This window comes from Monosiga brevicollis, genomic scaffold, assembly GCF_000002865.3.
Source record: "Monosiga brevicollis MX1 MONBRscaffold_35 genomic scaffold, whole genome shotgun sequence".
Classification (NCBI taxonomy): Eukaryota; class Choanoflagellata; order Craspedida; family Salpingoecidae; genus Monosiga; species Monosiga brevicollis.
Genome location: NW_001865072.1, coordinates 362,786 through 380,922, shown reverse-complemented (window position 1 = coordinate 380,922; position 18,137 = coordinate 362,786). Strand labels below are relative to the sequence as shown.

The window sequence follows — 18,137 nt, the reverse complement described above, 5'->3', positions numbered from 1 at the left end:
TAAAAACAAGAGAGAGAGGGAGAGGGAGAGCCAGAAAGTCTGATAGTTTAATCTGACATTCGACGACGGGCTGCGTTACCAAATGTCATTGTGTGTCGGCTGATGCTTGGTAGCAGCTCCCTTTCTCTCTTCTCTTCTTTTCTCGTCTCTCTCTCTTTATCACTCTCTCTCTCTCTATCTCACTCTCACTCTCTCTCTCTCTCTCTATTTTAGGAGATTCAGTGGCAACAAGAACGGCTTCTTCTTTTGTTGGTGTCGTTGTCGCTGTGCGCTGCGTTTTTTTGAAACGGCAGCGCCCTTTCTTGTTCAAAGGTGAGGTGTGGTGATACCAATGTCTTTGACGCGCGTTGGCAGGTCACGTTTCTGATTTTGCGGGCTTCCTGCGTGCCAAGCAAAACACAGTGGCGCCACGTTGAAATGACAACTTGCCACCTCACTCTCACACGCCTCCTGGATTTGTCATTGACTGAACGCAATTGAACCGCCGACAGGGCAAGCTCTGCAACTCGACCTGCCCAACCATGGCAGCGACAGCCGTTGCCCCAGCGGGGCGCACTGCCTCGCGTCAACCGAGCATCGCTGTACGTGCCTTGCCCTTGCCTGCTGAACTCGTACTGGCCCTGGCGGCCCATGGCGGGTGGTGCAGCGCGCAGTGGCCCACCACCACCACCCGCCGTCCTACAGCCCAGTGCCCTCTCTTAGCCTCAAAGCACTCACCGTGCCTCCACCTTGAAATGGTTTGCTGCTCCTGCTCGTGTGTATCTTTGACAGGAGCCCAAGTCAGCCGCCGGTGTCAACGACTACTTTGTGACCAAAATTGATGCTCTCAAGGTCCAGCGCGCACCGCGTCTCCCTTCGCTTGCCTCTTTTGACCGACAAGATGGCCAATTCTTATCTCATGTACGGGTTGATTGCAGGTTGTTGTGGCGGAAAAAACCCAGAACCTGCGTCGCCTCGAGGCTCAGCGGAATGAGCTCAACGCAAAAGGTGCGCTCCCGCGGCAGCCCTCGCTTAGCTGCCAGGACACCCCCACGTCTACTGACAACAGAAACCTATCGTGCATTGGCTGTTCTTTTCCGTTCTCAATCGCCTAGTCCGGGCACTGCGTGAGGAATTGGTGTTGCTTCAAGAGCCCGCGTCCTACGTTGGCGAAGTGGCCAAGGTCATGGGCAAGAAAAAGGTTTTGGTCAAGGTGCAGCCAGAGGGCAAATATGTGGTCGACCTGGACAAGTCCATCGATGTTGGCAAGGTCTGTAAAGTGTACCCCTAGCCCACCGTATTGCTACCATTCGACCTCGCCCTCTTTGCTCTCCGCACTGGGTTGAAGCTGGCCATGTTGTATTCGCTGTTTTTCAACGCCGCAACTCACACATTATCAATGGGCTCCACAACGTGGTGTGTCTCATTCAATGTCTCTTTTCTTCTTCTTCTTCCTTTTATTCCCTTCCCCCATTCTTCTTTTGAATGCATGCAATTCCGGCATGCAGCTGTCACCCAATACGCGTGTGGCTCTGCGAAGCGACAGCTACACCCTGCACAAGATCTTGCCCAACAAGATTGATCCGCTCGTGTCCCTGATGATGCTGGAAAAGGTCCCCGACAGTACCTACGACATGGTCGGCGGTCTGGACAAACAAATCAAGGAAATCAAGGAGGTCGGTGCTTCAGACCTGCGCCAATCTGCCTTGGCTGCTCCAGCTGCCCGCCCATCCTCCGTGCTATGCCTGCTTTGATGGTCGGCCGCCTTCCCTTCTGCTCTGCCGAATCGACATAGGTGATTGAGTTGCCCGTCAAGCACCCCGAGCTCTTTGAGGCATTGGGTATCGCCCAACCCAAGGGCGTCCTCCTGTACGGTCCCCCGGGCACTGGCAAAACGCTATTGGCCCGTGCTGTGGCGCACCACACCGACTGCAGCTTTATTCGCGTGTCGGGTGCCGAACTCGTTCAAAAATACATTGGTGAAGGTGAGTCCAAACATTCCTGCGTGCGAGTGCCCGTTTGGTGTAGAATTCGATTGCGCACTCGCCCGGAAGAGGTGTGTGCATCTCTTTTCTCTCATGCACCGAATGCCCGCCTGCCCAGGTGCTCGCATGGTGCGTGAGCTCTTCGTCATGGCTCGCGAGCATGCCCCCTCGATCATTTTTATGGATGAGATTGACAGTATCGGTTCCACCCGCTCCGAGTCGGGCGGTGGTGGCGGCGGCGGTGGTAAGCTCCATGTGAAAGACGTGCAAAGCTGTGCCACTTGATTCAACCAACCGCCCGCTGACTCACGCATTGGTGAGAACAGGTGACAGCGAGGTGCAGCGAACCATGCTGGAGCTGCTGAACCAGCTTGATGGCTTTGAGGCGACGCAGAGCATCAAGGTACCTTTCTACCCCGCGCAAGGTGGATGGGTGTCGACAATATCAAGGAGTTTGTTACCACTCGTCTAACCTGATACATTGTCGTGCGCAGGTCATCATGGCAACGAACCGTATTGACATCCTGGACCCGGCACTCCTCCGACCGGGCCGTATCGATCGCAAGGTATGGTGGATGCTCACGATTGCTGCCGAGGATCATCTGGGCCGCGCATCCGCCTGCTACTACGTGAAGCATGTGGTGTATTCTCATGTGTCTAGCTGCACCGCACAGATTGAATTTCCGGCCCCCAACGAGGCATCACGAACGCAAATTTTGCGCATCCACTCGAGGAAGATGAATTTGACTCGGTAAACTTCTTTTTTTCTTTTTTTTCTGTTTGTTTTGTTTTGTTTTGAGGGAGGCGAGATTGATAGTTGGTGGCGACTTGAGTTACGAGCCTGGCCTGGCTTCTCATTCGATACGATATTCTTTGTGTTTTTTTTTTTCTCTCTCTCCAATGATTAGTGGCATCAATCTGCGCAAAATTGCCGAGCTCATGCCGGGCGCTTCTGGCGCTGAAGTCAAGGTTTGTTGACAAAGAACTGCTCTCGCCTCACCTGACCCGTCATTCAACCCGCCTAACCTGGCTTTGTGGTTGGACAGGGTGTTTGCACCGAGGCAGGCATGTATGCACTGCGTGAGCGTCGTGTACACGTCACCCAAGAGGATTTTGAGATGGCCGTGGCCAAGGTTGGTGTGGTGTTTCAAAGTTCAAGCTCTTGCTGGCTCACTCCGCCTTCTTCTCTTCTCCTTTTACATGGCGCGTGTGTGACTATTCGATGTTGCTTTCATCTCATTTCCCTGTCCCTGGCCTTTTCTCAGATTATGCAAAAGGACAGCGAAAAGAACATGTCGCTCAAGAAGTTTTTCACATAAACCGCAATCGCTGTGCTTTTGCGTCTGCGAGCCTTGTTCTTCCTGCTGCTGTGTGTCAGAGATGGAAAGAAACAGGAGTCTTCGGCTCTGTTCTTTGCCCTTCACTCTTTTCAATGGTGGCAAAGCCCAAATCTTGAAAGCGTGGTGTCCGTTTACCAATGTGTACTGTGCCCTTGTCTCCTTGTTTCTGTTGTGCATTTTTGCGTCTGATCACTCAATTCACATGATTGCGAATCACTGACCTGCGAATCACCCGTCGTGGCAAACAATCAACAAGAGAGAAGGAAGGTTTGACATGCGAGTTCAAATTGGACACGATTGAGCGGACATGCGACTGCTGTTGTATTTTGCAGTTGTAGTTTTATGTTCTTCTTCTCTGTGTGTCACCTGTTGTCAAAGGCGGCAACAAACAGCAAAACGCTGTGGCATTTTTTGATCAGACCTTACAGTAACTGTCGGCGCGCGTTGGGTGGTGAGTGGCTGGATGGAAGAGCGGATCGGAGGCTGGGTAGAGGGAACTGGCATGCAGGATGGGGGTGGTTTTTGAGTGTGGGTTGCTCACGTTTGTCTGGTTCCTTTGGATCATTCTTGGTGACCTGTGGATGGACGAACGGGGGCGCTTCTAGGCTGGAGTCACGGGCTAGGCCACACAGACGCCATGGCCGCCGCTACCAATACCATGGCCCTTTTGGGCCTCCTCTTGGCCTTTGGCGTGATAACCCTGTACTTCAACAGCCAGCTCAGCAACATGCACGGTCAGTTGCTAGGCGCATAGCCCACGACGCCTGCTGGATCAAGAGACCAGGCAACAAATAAAAAAGTGCTGCGTCAACTCACTGCGTTGCCACCCCTCTGTCCTTGCACCATAGAGCGCATCAATAAGGTCGAGCAGGATTCGCGTGCTGATAGCACGCAAGTGATCGACACGGCTGCCTACATTAGCATGCTTCGCCGCGTCGACGCCCGTCTCCATGCTCACCTCGTGGCGCCCAAGCCACATGGTACGAAGTTTGCATCCCATGCTTCCTGGCTCCGACTCTGGCTTTTGCCCCGTGAGCCTTGCCTGCGCCAAATGCCGTGTCTTCTCAACTTTCGGCTGCCCAGCCTTGCGAACGAACTGCAGTGTCAACCCTTCATTGCATTATGAGGACACGGGCGAAACAATTCCCGAATGTCCTCCGGTGGGTTTTGAGAGCGCTTGGTCTTGAATGGATTATTTTTCGCGCAACGGTCTGATGCTCATGACAATTTTGGCAACACTTTGCCTCACTCAAATGCAGGAGCGCGGCTATCTGTTCAACCAGCCCACTACCACCCGTCTTTTCAGTGCCGCATACATGTACGCATCTCTCGGCCTTGTGGATTTGCTCTTAAACTGGCGTGATTGCAGATGTTTACACCTGGCCGTGCCCTGGCTTCTGGTCCCTGATTTGAATGGTCGCCTTTTCCTCTGTGTTGCTCTGCCTGCGCCTCAACATCCAACCCTGCGATCATTGCCCCTTGACTTTTTTTTTTCTTTTTTTGGTGATGTGCTATTTTGCTCTTCGTATTCGTTTTCATGATGTCCTTTCTTGGATCTACGTTTGCGTTTCCTTCACCTCCCTGGCAGTACATTGGGCTTTTGGCTAAATTGGCACTCATCCAATGGTGTGTTTGTTGTTGTGATTGGGATCTCGATACTCAGGTTGAGCCTAGAGGGGCATTGGGAGGACTACCGCGTGCGTCGAGATACTTTCCGCAACCAGAGCGTGTACGTTCGCCGGTTCATCGGTGTGCAGGGTTCAACCCGCTTTGCAAATGACTACGTTCAGACGACATCCAAGACATCCAAAGAGCCGGTTCTGGGACGCAAGTTCAAAGGCAAGGTGCTCCTTCCTGGTGAGCCGGGCTATTTGACGCCTGGCGAACAGGGCTACTTGGCGACCATGCGCCAGCTGCTGGAGGAGGCGCTGAATGACCCGCGCGTGACTTCAATCCTGGTATTTGATGACGATGCGCTGCTGCACTGCAATTTTGCTGAAGAACTGCGAAAGCTGTTGTCAGAAGAGCGCTGTGGCGGCCTGGTCGAAGCAGAGAGCACGGGTGGTGTTTTGCTGCTTGGATCGGCGCTGTGGATCAACGGCACTTATCCCGAACGCGGGCGCTGGACCGGCGGCTGGGCTCAGGTGGATCACGACATGGAGGTGATCCGCCAGCGCACGGGTCGCTCGACTCAATGCTTCAACGTGGACCGCAAGACCATGGGCACGTTTGGTGTCATTTATCATCGCCAAGTTTTTGCGCCGATCATCGAGTGGACCTTGCAAGCCGACGAGCCCTTTGACCATCTTTGGCCGCACCTCACAAGCATGGGATTTCCCGTGCGCGCAGCTTATCGATCGTTGGTAGTGCAGGATGTGCGGCACCAGTCCTCAGTTGACCCCAGTCGCAAGGGGCAGGAGGACTTTCTGGCTCGGGCTCAAAAGCATCACTGGGACATGACGCAGTACTGCGACCCCAACACTGAGCAGCCCGTCATCCCGCCCAAGAAAGCCTAGACCCAAATGGAACGGAGCGTCGCAAGTCCGCAAGCGCGCTCGCATCCAAGCAGCCGTCGCCGTTGCGCACTCTACCTATCAGCGGAGTTGGATGCGCGTGCATTTGAAAAGTGGGGGGCTATCTTGGTGTGTGGCACATGATTTGCCTCTTCTTCTTTTTGAGGTCCTTTCCAACCCCCGTCCCGTGTGTCCTATATCAATTATCAACCAGATCGAACGCGGCCTCTTTTCAAGCCGCCCTTCCCATGACACAAAGCATTTTCATCCTGGCTTGGCTGGTACCCGCGCATCCGTCAGAGACAGTGAAGCACCAGCCGTTCAAGCACATCACAAAATTAAAAAAAAAAAAAAATTACATGTACATGTATGTAACATGTTAAACACATCATGTCATCTTTGATCAAGTCAGAGAATCTAGAAAGTGTTCTGTTATGGAATTTTCTTGTCCTGTAGCTTAGGAAGGGGCTGTCCACGTTTGGTGTTGTTGATTGACATTAGGGAGCAAAAAAAAAAAAAAAAAAAAAAAAATCGCGGAGCCCTCGCACCTGCTGGACCCGCGTCCGTACACACTGTAACGGCTTGATCCAACGCCCCAACAACATGTATCGAAGTGTGATCTACATGAAACGAAGCGGGTGTTGGTACAGTTTCTACAATAACTGGAGCTGGTGCTGCAACAAGTTGTGATCAACATCGTACCCGTGCCGCCGAGTGCCAGTGCCAGGAGGGGTCAGAGGGCCAGCTTTGGAAAAAGGAATCGGATCCGAAATCCACCCTCCTCTGTGTCTCGTGTGGTTACCTTCATACCGCTGCGGCATGCCACCTTTAGGCAGATCGAAAATCCCCAGAAACATGCCGCCCGCCCAGACCGCCCAGAGCCAGGCTGGCACCCCGGCCCTGATCCCCAAAACGCCATCGGTCTCGGCTCTTGAAAGGCGCTTTCGTGAACATAACCGTCGGTCAGTCGCCTGCTGTATGCACCGAGGCCTCGAAGGCCTGGAGCCGAGTGATCCGTGCCACCGCTCATCCGATCTCTCTCTCACCCCGCCCCTCTTCTTCCGATATCCCAACATCAACGCCACTCGTTCAACAGACCCATGCCAGACTTTGTCAAGACGACCCAGCGGCCCCCGCTTGCTCGCCCCGCCTCCGTGAATCGCCGCAACAAGCCTCAAAACTCAAAAGTCCGTCATCTCTTCAGAAAGACGCAGCCTCCTTCAGGCCCAGCTCGCCCAGATTTTCTGACCTGATTTTTCCACAAATCTTGTTCGCGTGTGCTACCCCAGGTCTTTCAAACCCACACTCTCCCGAACGGTGGTAGCGTGCGCTACATGTCAGAGGCACAAGGTATCAATGCATGAATCCGAATTTCTCTTCCCCCATCTACTCCCCCTGGCTTGCCTTCTCACGCAGCACTCCAACTTGGGACCTACCTTGAAGGTGTTGGGGGCCCAACCATTCTGACTCGAAACACGTCCCAAGACTTCAACTCCTCGAGCCGCATTAGTTTCTCCGAGCCACGCCCCAGCATGTCTCGTCAAACCCGCCGTTCACGCTACAGCATGAGTCAACAGCCGTGGGCTGTTGGCACTCTGGGGCAACAAGAGCACGGTATTATCCCGGAAGAGTATGAGTCTAAAATTGGCGCCATTTCTCGAAACATCCGGTACGATCGAGAGCCCTAATCGGTCCTGCTCTGCTCAACCTTGAAATGACCTTACAAATGATTTGTTCTTGCACCCAGCACCGCACCCACAGCTCTTGGTGATGTGCCAGTTGTGCGTCGCCGCTCCTCGCTCCTCACTGAAGATGACCTCTCCACCGTTGTTAGCGACCCCATGTCCATGGTGCGTTTCTCTTCAGACTTGTCGTGACTGCCTTTGCTGCACGGGCAGCACGCCTCGATCTCTCTCTTTGAAGCAGCTCATCCACCTTTTGCAAAGCAGGAGGCTTTGAATCAATGGCTGAATGAGGCTGGCCGCATGGAGCGTGCCGTCGTTGAATCCATGCTTCATGCAGTCGCTGGCAAGGTCCGATCGACTCGTCCCTCCACTCGACGCCCCAGCACGTCCTCGTCGGCCTCTTTGCCCCTGTAAAGTTCAAGGACCTCAAAGCGGCAACCCGCCTCACGAGCCTGTCTCCCGACTTCTTGGCGCGCAAGAATTTTTCGTTCGTGCTGGCCACGAACGGTTTCGACTCGCGTACTCGTCGGCACATGAGGCTTGCTTGCGGGGGCCAATGAAGATCACAATGTACCTAGCAAAGGTCTCCAGCTGGTCTGAGACCCTGATCTAACAAACTCTCATCTTGATTTGCGTTTTTGCTTGATTTTTGTTTTTGTTTTTTCCCCTTTTTTTTTGTTTTTGTTTTTTTGTTGTTTTGCTTTGCTTTACTCCAGTAGCTTCTTCTGAAATCATTACCATTTCTCATTTCTATGTACGGGTGGATGCGAATGGCGACGGCAAAGGCGTGCCATGCACGCCTTGTTGTCTGGCACACAGCCTTCAATTTGCCCGTTCTTTACCGAGTCATTGATGTTCATCGACCAATTCGATTTTCCAATCCCAATTGATCTGAAAATCAAGGATTCTGGTGTCGAGCAACGCCATGATTTTGATGAATCGTAGAAAAAGACACTTTGAAGACTTGACGATGGACACACTTCGGTCAGATATCAACTCAAGAGCATCACATGAGTGACAGGAGCCCAGCGCGGCTGGCGCTCATGGTGACAATTACATTGCAAAGGTAGCCAAGGTGTAATGTAGCGAAATTCATTCAGACTGCCCAGAATGACTTGGTGGCCACAGGTCTATTTGGTGGACGCGGCATTCGAACCCGCCAGAGATGCCGCCGATCCTTTCTTCTGTCGAAGCTGCTCTTGTTGTTGACGTAGCAACTGCTTGTACGAATCGGGAAGAACACCCTTCTCCATTGATTCGATGTGCTGTTGCAGATCCTTGGTCTTGTGTTCGGCCTCCTGTTGCAACGACAGTATAGTATGAGGGTGCAATGCCATCCCCTTCTTCCAGAAGAACATGCCAATAACTTACGCCCAGGCGCTGTCGGACAAAGTGCAGTGACTGCTGAATACGAGAGGAGGCTTCATCCAGCTTTTGGAGCGCATCCTTTTCCAACTCATAATCTAGCGTGCAGGCATTCAGCAGCAAGCGAGTCTATCAGGCCCACGGCAGAAAAAAAATGCCTACATGCGAGTATTTTGCTCAAAGCTGGCTTGGGACGTACAGTTGACGGCACAACCGGGCTGCTGCTGCGGGGGAAGCACCGAGGAGGTATCCCAGGCACCAGAAGCTGGCACGGGAAAGACCAGTTCGTCATATGTCTCAATCGTAAAGCCATCCTCAGTTTTGACCACATGTTCGTTGGGAAACAGCTTGAGCATATGCTTGAGATGCAGCTTTAGCAAGGGAGGAACCAAAAAACAACCGCAAAATGGTCATGTTTGGGTTTTGAAGAAGGATGCGAGGGGACAGGTTGAGAAGGGATGCGAGGATACAGGTAAGGAGGAAGTTTTGCAAGGTCCAGCTCGAACAGGACGACAGCATGTCTTGGTCAGCAGCGAAGGGCTCACGAGACGTACGGTTTTGTAGTGGTTGTTGGCAAAGGTAATTTTAATGGTAATCTCGAACTCGCCCCAACCTCGTTCCTTCACCTCATAAGGCGGTTTATCCACCACTGCAAGCGCATGCCCAGGCCCCCGTTGCAGCATCAGGCGTATTCGTAGTCGAGGGTAGGCAGAGCCGAGAGCCGAGAGCCGAGAGCCGAGAGCAGAGCGGGGCAGTCAAGATCACGGGGCATCACGACGAGCAGAATGGGCTCAAAGGACCAAAGTGGGTGAGCATCTGGTTCCAACTCACCACGATTGGCGTTTTTAAAGCTGCTGTGAAGAGCAAATGTGACCTTGCGGATAAACTTTTCCAAAGGCTGAGTGTGTGTCACAGGCATGAGCGCCGCCTGACTTTGAGCTGAGGGGTGTCGGCCGTCAGCTCAATGCATGGGGATTCTTTTCCAGGCCTGGGCGTACCTCGCCGGTGGGACTGCGCAGAAAAACGGTCCATTCATGCGTGTTGTTTTGAGCATCGCGCTCAGGCAGTACTCGGGCCGAGTTGCCGTACACGATGGCCTTGCTAATCACATCCGTCATGATCGCTGTGCCCAAAAAAAAAAAAAAAAAAAAAAAAAAAAAAAGAGAGAGAGAGAGAGAGAAATGAATTTGGTCGGTTTGAAACAAAGAGCAAAGACACAAAGGAAAAGCACACAACTACCACATGTGAGAGAGAGAGAGAGAGAGTTTGAGAGAGAGTGTGTGTTTGGAAGTGTGAAAGGGGTTAGACTTTAGATGATTATAACTTTAGAGGGGTTGTCATAAGACGAACTCACCGTGCCACTACTCTGTGCCTCTCACCATCAGATTTTGCAATTTGAGAGAGTCCGGCATTTTTGGTGTGTGACGGGCATGGGGCCGCTAGTAGCCTTACAGACAGAGCAATCAATTATTTGTGATTAAAAGATAGTCGGGCTTGAATAGATGAAGGTGTGTAAAATGACATGGTATGGAATGTAGGCACCGAGAAAACAAGTTGCGCTTGGCGCATCGCAGGCCTCTCCTGCAGTCAGTCGCTTTACGCGGGGGCCATCGGCTCCACGACATCGCTGTCCGGGGTGGCGCAAAGGGGTTTTGGGGCCCGACATGGCCGGCTTGTCTCTGAACACATCGTGTCATTTTTGAATGAGTGGTTCATGATGCAGAAGAGTTGGGAGCTGTAGGAAGATGCACTAGCCAGTGGGAAGCTGTGGCACCGCCTGTGCGCGAATCGGTGCTTGGTGGCTGCCATGCCCCGAGCGCGTGGGTGACAGCCAGGAACTGGCTTGCATGTGTCTGCATCAATGGCTGCTCTGATCTCATGTTATCGAAAAGTGGCGGCACACCACCTAAAGCCGAGGGCGCGTGAAGGACGAGGCGAGGGTCGATGGACGAGGTCCAGGCGTGTGTTGAGGTGGTCTCGGGCCAGCTTCCCCCACTCAAAGTGAGCCAGGGCTCAAACATGGACATGGGCTCTGAAGCAGCATGTGCCCCTGGTATTGATCCCGGCCAGCTGCCCAAGCTAAAGGACGGGCCCGGGGAAGATACCAGAGCGTGAGCGCTACCCCAGGATGCATTGGCCTGCAACGGGCCCATTCTGCCCCCTGCGGAGAGAAGCATGGCGGCAATGTTCATGGGCTGCGCCTGACTTGTGGCTGCACTTGCAGTAGGTGGTAGATTGGCAGTACTAAAAGAGCGAGGCAGGCCTGGCGCCACCAACTCCCGCCTGGTGCCCTGCTGCAGATACTCGAGGTGTTGCAAAGAGGCAGAGGGTAGCTCCAGTTGTTGTTGCTGATTGAGACGAGCAAACAGGTTCTCCGGTTCAAGTCCCAGTGCTTCAGTCAGCTGCAAAACCGACTGGGACCCCGAGGTGGGTGGCAGCTCTTCAAGAGTGCTGGAGGAGGCTGCGGTCGAGCTGGCCTCGGCCATTCGACGATGACGCTTGCACGGCAGCTGGTCTTGGGTCATAATGCACAAGTCTGGCTCAGTTGAGGTGTGTGCCCGAGCAATGCCTTCACTAAGGGCTGCAAACGATGCGTCGGAAGAGTCGAATGGCTGCTTGGAGGCGCTGTGCACAGCGTCAGCGGGCTGCTGGGGCACATTCTTAGTAGATGCATGTCTGCCCTCGGTGCCCTCAGGTGAACCAATCATAGAGTCGCGTTGCCATTGAGCCAAAAATGTAGACAATGCACTGATTTGTTCAGGTCGAAGGCTGCTTGGGTGATTGGCGCACTGGAGTAAGAGTCGAGCTACGGGCTCGATACGAGCTCGCTTCTCCATATGGTGCTGCAGTGCCACGACGCTGGCACGGTCTGGATGCTGCGCGGACAATTGACGAAGCAGGGCTGCGAACCAGCTCGGACTAGCGGTGGGATTGCGGTACACGAGATCGATGGCCTGCTGGACAAGCTCTTGCCTGCCCGCCTCCCCGGGCGCAGACGGCGGGGAGGATACTGCTTCAACAGGAAACTGCACGGTAGCGTGTCCATCCCTTTGGGCGTGCGACAAACCCAAAGCATTTACCATGGTCCCTGCATTGGCCTGATTGCCACGGATTGGGATTGGGGCCCCGCCAAAGGCAAAGATCCAGCCAAAATTTGATCATGAGGGCAGACGCACAAGAAAAGGGGAGCGCATGCCAGCATGGTGGGATAGCCTATGCGCACCTGAGGCAAGTGCTGGCTCGTGATTGAGGGCAAGCCTGACACTGGGTCCCCAGGGTACTCGGGGGCGTCCCATTGAGCAGGCAGGTCGTGGGCGACTCTGCCCACACCAGCAGGGGCGGACGCCGCCGCGGACGGGGGCCATCGATTCGGGTGGGTTGGTGGCATGAGGGGTGAGTGGTGAGCTTGAGGAGGAAGTGCGGCCAGGTCGGGCTGCCCGGCACCGCCCGGGTCCGACGGTCGGTTGGCCATGACCCGGCGATGGTATGTCAAAGGGCAAGTTGGCTCGGATCACGTCACCTGCCCCATGCTCAATGACAAGCGACAGCCGTGACCCTGCGTGGTGCAAGAAGCCGTTGATTCGGGCAGAAGCTCAACCAAGCGTGCTTCGTGTTTCCTGGCCAGCATTCAACGAGCTGCACGACTCAAGCTGGTGATAATAATACTCAGCAATCAAGTCCAATCTGTCGATGGGCACATCTCAGCCCCAATCAAGGGACCTTGCGTGGTCAATCGAGCCAGCAACCGATCGAGCCCCGTGCACTTTTCACAAGAAAACCAGCACCCGGACACGCACTATACAAACGCAACAACAACAACAACCAACAGCGCAGTCAAGGGCGCGAAGCCTTGCGGGTCAACTTGAAAGAGGGGCAGAGGGGCGGGGCGAAACAGCGTCTGTCCAGTTGGCAGCGGCCAGGCACGACGTGAGGCTATTTTTTAAAAAAAAAAAAAAGTCGGCAAAGGGGGGGATTCAACCAAAATGTGATGGCACGGTTTGGCTAGCCGTGGCAGCGGCAAGAAGAGGATCTTGCTTGGGTGCTCTCCGTCAACAAGTCAAGGCTTAGTTTGGGTCGACAGAGGCAGGAGGAAGGGGCTGCGCGGTAGGTTGATGCTTGTTTGGAAGGCGAGGGACTACGATCAACACCCCATACCCCGGCCGTTGGGAGCGTGTGCGAGGACTCTTGACGTCCTTTGGGAGCAGAGGCAGAGGTGGAGAGGAGGCTGGCTGCAGGCCGGGTGCGATGGGTCAAAAGCGTGGATATTCTGTCGCAGGCAGGTGTGTGGGTGTGTGGTGAGAGCGGGCGGGCGAAAATACGAGCCAGCGATTCCCTCTTGCGCTCATCGCCAAGGGGGAAGAGGGGAGGGGGGGAGCTCTGTTGGATCTTGCCAGCGACGCCGCTTGTCCCGCTCTCCACTCCCTCTCTCGCGTCTTGCTATGCTGCGGTTTGGGAGGAATGGCCCACAAGTGGAGCTGGGTGATGCGGTGTGCTTCCCGGAGACGAGCCCGCCCCAACCCAACTTTGTTTTGGCTTTTGATCCGACGAAGAGGAAGGCGCAAGCGCGTACAGACCTCGGGGTTCAACAATGTCCGTCTGTTTCTGCGTTGGCCGCTGCGCCATGGCTCCATGTCCCCGTCCTTGTGTCTGTCCTGAGTACCTTAACGCAGTTGAGACCTGGTCCGCCTCGACAATGGGGGGTCTTGCGTACCCACCTCGCATCTTTGTTCAGGGACCACCAGGGCATGAACATGTCCGCTGGAAAGAGTCATGGGCCACCCTCCGGCCCTCACCCGCCAAACCTTGTGGGTCACAGCCGCTTCGCTCAGAAAAAGCCCATCCAGCGTCCGACGCGGTTGCATCTGATTCCTTCACATGCGCTGGTCCTTGGTTGTGGTGTAGTGCGTCCTGCGCGGACAGAACAAAGTCACCCCCTCGTCCATTCACTGGGATCAAGGCTCGCCGATTCACTGGGATCAAGTCTCGCCGGGTGAAACACAAGTTGTGCGTCTGTCAAAGCGAGCTAACGGCACCTGGTGCGAAACGACCCCCCTTTTTCACCAATCCCTGTCAAGGCGCGGCAGAATCCATCACCGAGTGCATACCCATGAAGTGCGATCATGAGCGGCAACGCGACTCCGAATTGCCAAGAACCTCAACCGGCGGATGCCATGATGAGTCGTATGTTTACATGCATGACACCTTTCGCGCGTGATCCGCTCAGTGTTAGCGCTACGAGCACGGAGATGGTCGTAGCCAAGGCTGAAAGAGGGTGAGATTCCCTGCTGGATCGTTTGCCTTGGGAAGTGTCTTGTCGGGTTCTGGTGGCGGCGACGAGGGGTGCCTTGAGCGGGGCGCGGCAGAAGCACGTCGCAATGGCATCTCATGCCGTTGGAATGGCGAGTGGGAGACGAAGTGTGCGTGTGTGTGGAGAAGTATGGGTGGGTAGGGATCGAGCCGCTCGAGTGCCCATGGAATGCAGTCCTGTGTCCCATGGACAGGGAATGAGGGGTTCGAATGTCCGTTCCAAGGCGGGTCACACCATTTGGCGGGATCAGTTTTCCCACTGGGTACGCGGGCGTCCCTCAAACAGTGGGAGGTGCTCAGGAGTACACGCAACAGTGCACCTAAGCGGCTTGGTGCATTGCCTATGGCAGGCTCATGCGCTGCGCTGGGATTCAACGACTTATCGAAGAGACGCCGCGGGACTGTCTTTCTGAGGCCACAGGGACTTGTTTTTGAAAACGTCTTCTTGATTCCCGCTGCCCTTGCAGTCTGTCTGAAGCGTTCCCAACCCAAACCAAGTCGGTTGCAAGCTCATCGCTCCTCCATGGTCAGGCCAGCGGTCACCGTTTTGCTTCTCTGCCTCCCCATCCACAACATGACCCGCCCTTTCCCATATTTTACTTTGGGAATCTGGCAAGGGTTTACATCATGGTGCAGACCCGCTCACGTTACGTCCGGAGTCGCATCGCAAGCAGCGGAAATTTGCCTTTTGCCTTGCAAACACGATGGGAGAGCCATGGCGGCATGCCATTGCTGCGTCTCGGCCAGCATCAACAGGAGCACTTGATGGGAGAGCCGCCCTCGCCGCCTTGTGCCTAGTCGCTGCTATCTTGGTGGTATTGAGATTTCAAGGTTCTTGTGTCTCTTGATCGGTCTGGAGACAAGCTTGGCCAGGTGCATGTATTCCTCCAGCCAACTGCCCTTTGGAGCATCTCCCAGCCTTGTCTGCTGCTGCCGCCTGTCCCTTCCTTCCGGTCTGCTGCCTGCCCTGATCCCCCCAATCTTCAGTAAGCGAATACAGTGACGATTACCCATAATTGTCAGCATAATTCTTCTGAGAAGACAGTCAAAGTAAAACTACACAAACTCGCAGATGATCTACATAAAATAACACGAGACATGTTAATAAATCAGCAAAAAACAGCATATTTCAAGTCAATTCAACAGAGGGAGCTGTTGATTAGGTAACACCGTCAAGAGAGGAACCGGACCAAGATGAACGGCGGCGTCAGGGCGATTGTCAACTGTGAATGGCTGCAGCGTGCGCTGCCGCAGGCCGTGAACAGCAGCAAGCTGCGTATCATTGATGCGACTTTTCATCTTCCCACGGTAGGTTGAGGGTGCTGTTGTTGTTGTTGGCCTCGCCCACTGCCGCGCCTCACCAGCTTGCCTCACTGGCCAGCTTGCTCATCTGCGGCCTCGCCCTGGCGCGCTCATCTTTTGCCACTTGCCGCAACTCACGCCTCTGACACCTTTGACACCTTTGACACCTATGCCGCATTGCCAATCATCGATGGGGACTCATCCTCAGGCCCAGCGAGATGCGGCACGTGAATTTGAAGCCAAGCACATCCCATCGGCCCGGTTCTTTGATATTGATGCCGTCGCTACCCCCAGTCAGCTGCCACACATGCTCCCCTCAGCCGAGCAAATGAGTGACGGTACGGACCATGTCGCAGGCCTTGCCTATTCCAGGCACCACGAGCCTGGCTCTGAATGTTAGTTCCTTGCGATTCCACTCACGGTGTCCTTGCCGCCGCTCCATCCTCCATCTCCGCCGCTCAGAGCTGCGCCGCTTGGCCATTGGCGCCGATACGCACGTGGTCGTCTACGACTGCAGCGACTATGGCGTCTTCTCTGCGCCACGCCTATGGTGGACTCTGCGCTGCTTTGGCATCAACAAAGTCTCCGTGCTCAACGGTGGTTTGCGTCGTTGGTCCAACCTCGGACTGCCCACCACAGACTCGGCCAGCGAGCCCACCCCCGCACCCTTGGACACGACGGTTCGGATTGGCTTCCAGGCTTGTTTGGCTCGATAGGAGACAACGCCATTGCCGCTTCAAACGTCTCAAGTGCTAGCCTCCCGTCGTTTCTCTCACCTCCCGCTTGCGATCCTAACAATCGTATGTCACTAGCCCTGTGAGGTTGTGATGCGCCCGGACCTCGTGCGCTCACTGGCGCAGATGCAAGCCAATGTCCACCAGCCTGCTGAACAAGTGCTTGATGCTCGCGCACGCGGCCGGTCTGTTTTTTCGTCCGCCTTGGATTATCTCCCCCCCTCCCCCTTGACGGCTACCCCCGCATCTTCTTCCTCTAAGCTTGAGCTCAGTCTCAGGCGCGAGCCACACATCCTTTCCATTGTACTAACGAGATTCGCGATTCAAATGCTCAGATTTGCTGGCACCGCACCCGAGCCCCGCCCGGGCCTTCCTTCGGGCCACATTCCTGGTAGCGCTTGCCTCCCATTTGACGCGCTCGTCAACCGAGACGGCGTACGTACTAGCTTGGCCTCCTCCTTCAGCCAATCATGTTTCCCCCTCATTGCCTGATCCTGCAGGAGATGAAGAATCCAGCTGAGCTGCGTGCCCTCTTTGAAGAAGCCGGTATTCAGCTTGACCGACCGTTGGTCGCCACCTGCGGCTCTGGAGTTACGGCCTGCATGCTCGCCTTTGGCCGCTACCTCGTCGACGGCACTGGTGCGCCTGCCTTGCCCCATCTTGCCCACGATTGCCTGGCTCCGAGCCAACGACTGCGACGGCTTGGCATGATTAACCCAGCAGAATCGATCCCGGTTCTCACGTGAAATTACGTCCCTGCTTCTCGCAGAAATCCCCGTGTATGATGGCGCGTGGACTGAATGGGCTAGTTCGCCACGAGAGCAATGCCCCATTGCCACTGATGCCAAGTAAAGCTACCACACAAACCGTCCTCCTTTTCAGAGGACACAACACAGTTGATGATCGACCTTCAAACAACAAATTTGACTCATAGATTCAGCATGCCTGTTGGTTTGCTCGAATGCGCTGTAGCGGTCATTGCGCGCGCGTGTTGGCTCGTGGGGCCGTTGATGGATCAAAGTCCGAGCGCAGCGTGTGGATCATATCGGCCAAAGTTTGGTCCTGCTCTCGAGAGCCTCCCACCGACAAGCTAACATGATTTCCAAACGCCACCACAAGCACCGAAACGGCAGCCTGTGCCCGAAAGCAAATCAAAAGAAGAAAAACAAAATCGACAACACAACACAAAACAAGAGCCGAGTGAGTATCGATATGCGGACGGCAAACATGCCTCAAAAAACGCCCTGTCGTCACGATACGTACGCTAGTGTCCGCAAACACAACGCCAAACTGCTCGGCCCCTGGTGCTGGCTGAGGCTGTGGCTCGGCTAGAACTAGGTGGAGGTCGGGGCAGGGTACAAGGCGTGCACACACACGCCACAACAAATCTAAGGGGTGGTGGAGGCACAGCCATCAACGTGAGAGCAGGCTAATACACTACCCTACGGAAATTCGAGCTCCGCAGAACTGACCGCAAGCACTGGGGTAGCGCTGCACGAGATGCACCCAATACCGCAGCTGGTCCACAGCCGTCTCGGGTGCCTCATCACGACGCCAAAACAAAGGGAATGACACGGTTCGGCCTTCAAGGCTTGCTCGCGAAAGCGTCACCTTCAGCGCCAGGACCGCAGCACCAGGCGCGACCTTGAAAAAGGCCTTGTGAAGGCTTTTGGCAGTGGCCGACCAAGCGCCCATGGCCTCTGTTTGGGCCACGACAAACTCGTGACCGTACATGCGGTAGTTACGGAGTAGATCAGGGCTTTTTTCAGCAGCAAATGGCCGCCAGCGAGCACGCCAAGCACGCCCAGCCAATTGCTGTCCTAGATGCCGGAGCAGCGTGCGCCCACTCGCTTCCACGCCCCAACGAAGCATCGTGGCGCCGCTCGCGGCTGACTGATCCGTGGCCGGGGCGCGGCCATGGCTGGCC

At 54.9% G+C, this 18,137-nt stretch overlaps 5 protein-coding genes across 5 annotated transcripts; 4 read left to right on the top strand and 1 right to left on the bottom strand.

Moving 5' to 3' along the window:
• Nucleotides 1-228: 228 nt before the first annotated feature.
• On the top strand, nt 229-3,515 carry MONBRDRAFT_38987 (uncharacterized protein). Its single transcript, XM_001749998.1, has 14 exons — nt 229-312; nt 492-581; nt 772-831; nt 918-987; nt 1,095-1,249; nt 1,488-1,655; nt 1,775-1,964; nt 2,083-2,208; nt 2,291-2,367; nt 2,459-2,530; nt 2,639-2,715; nt 2,873-2,933; nt 3,011-3,097; nt 3,230-3,515. The coding sequence occupies exons 2-14, from the start codon at nt 522-524 to the stop codon at nt 3,281-3,283; spliced, it is 1,257 nt and encodes a 418-aa protein (XP_001750050.1). The 5' UTR covers nt 229-312; nt 492-521; the 3' UTR covers nt 3,284-3,515.
• A 426-nt stretch (nt 3,516-3,941) lies between these two features.
• Nucleotides 3,942-6,157, top strand: MONBRDRAFT_34395 (uncharacterized protein; the record flags this gene model as incomplete). Its single annotated transcript, XM_001749997.1, has 5 exons — nt 3,942-4,038; nt 4,153-4,284; nt 4,388-4,464; nt 4,564-4,622; nt 4,968-6,157. The coding sequence occupies 5 exons, from the start codon at nt 3,942-3,944 to the stop codon at nt 5,818-5,820; spliced, it is 1,218 nt and encodes a 405-aa protein (XP_001750049.1). The 3' UTR covers nt 5,821-6,157.
• A 1,192-nt stretch (nt 6,158-7,349) lies between these two features.
• Nucleotides 7,350-8,062, top strand: MONBRDRAFT_12163 (uncharacterized protein; the record flags this gene model as incomplete). Its single annotated transcript, XM_001749996.1, has 3 exons — nt 7,350-7,486; nt 7,565-7,667; nt 7,886-8,062. 3 exons carry the CDS (start codon nt 7,350-7,352, stop codon nt 8,060-8,062), a joined length of 417 nt encoding a protein of 138 aa, XP_001750048.1.
• Nucleotides 8,063-8,632: 570 nt separating this feature from the next.
• MONBRDRAFT_29546 (uncharacterized protein) lies at nt 8,633-11,950 on the bottom strand (the record flags this gene model as incomplete). The annotated part of the gene is made up of 7 exons (XM_001749947.1): nt 8,633-8,800; nt 8,874-8,965; nt 9,067-9,238; nt 9,422-9,516; nt 9,699-9,765; nt 9,866-9,990; nt 10,990-11,950. 7 exons carry the CDS (start codon nt 11,948-11,950, stop codon nt 8,633-8,635), a joined length of 1,680 nt encoding a protein of 559 aa, XP_001749999.1.
• A 3,873-nt stretch (nt 11,951-15,823) lies between these two features.
• Nucleotides 15,824-17,062, top strand: MONBRDRAFT_12161 (uncharacterized protein; the record flags this gene model as incomplete). Its single annotated transcript, XM_001749995.1, has 3 exons — nt 15,824-16,156; nt 16,711-16,849; nt 16,980-17,062. 3 exons carry the CDS (start codon nt 15,824-15,826, stop codon nt 17,060-17,062), a joined length of 555 nt encoding a protein of 184 aa, XP_001750047.1.
• Nucleotides 17,063-18,137: the final 1,075 nt, after the last annotated feature.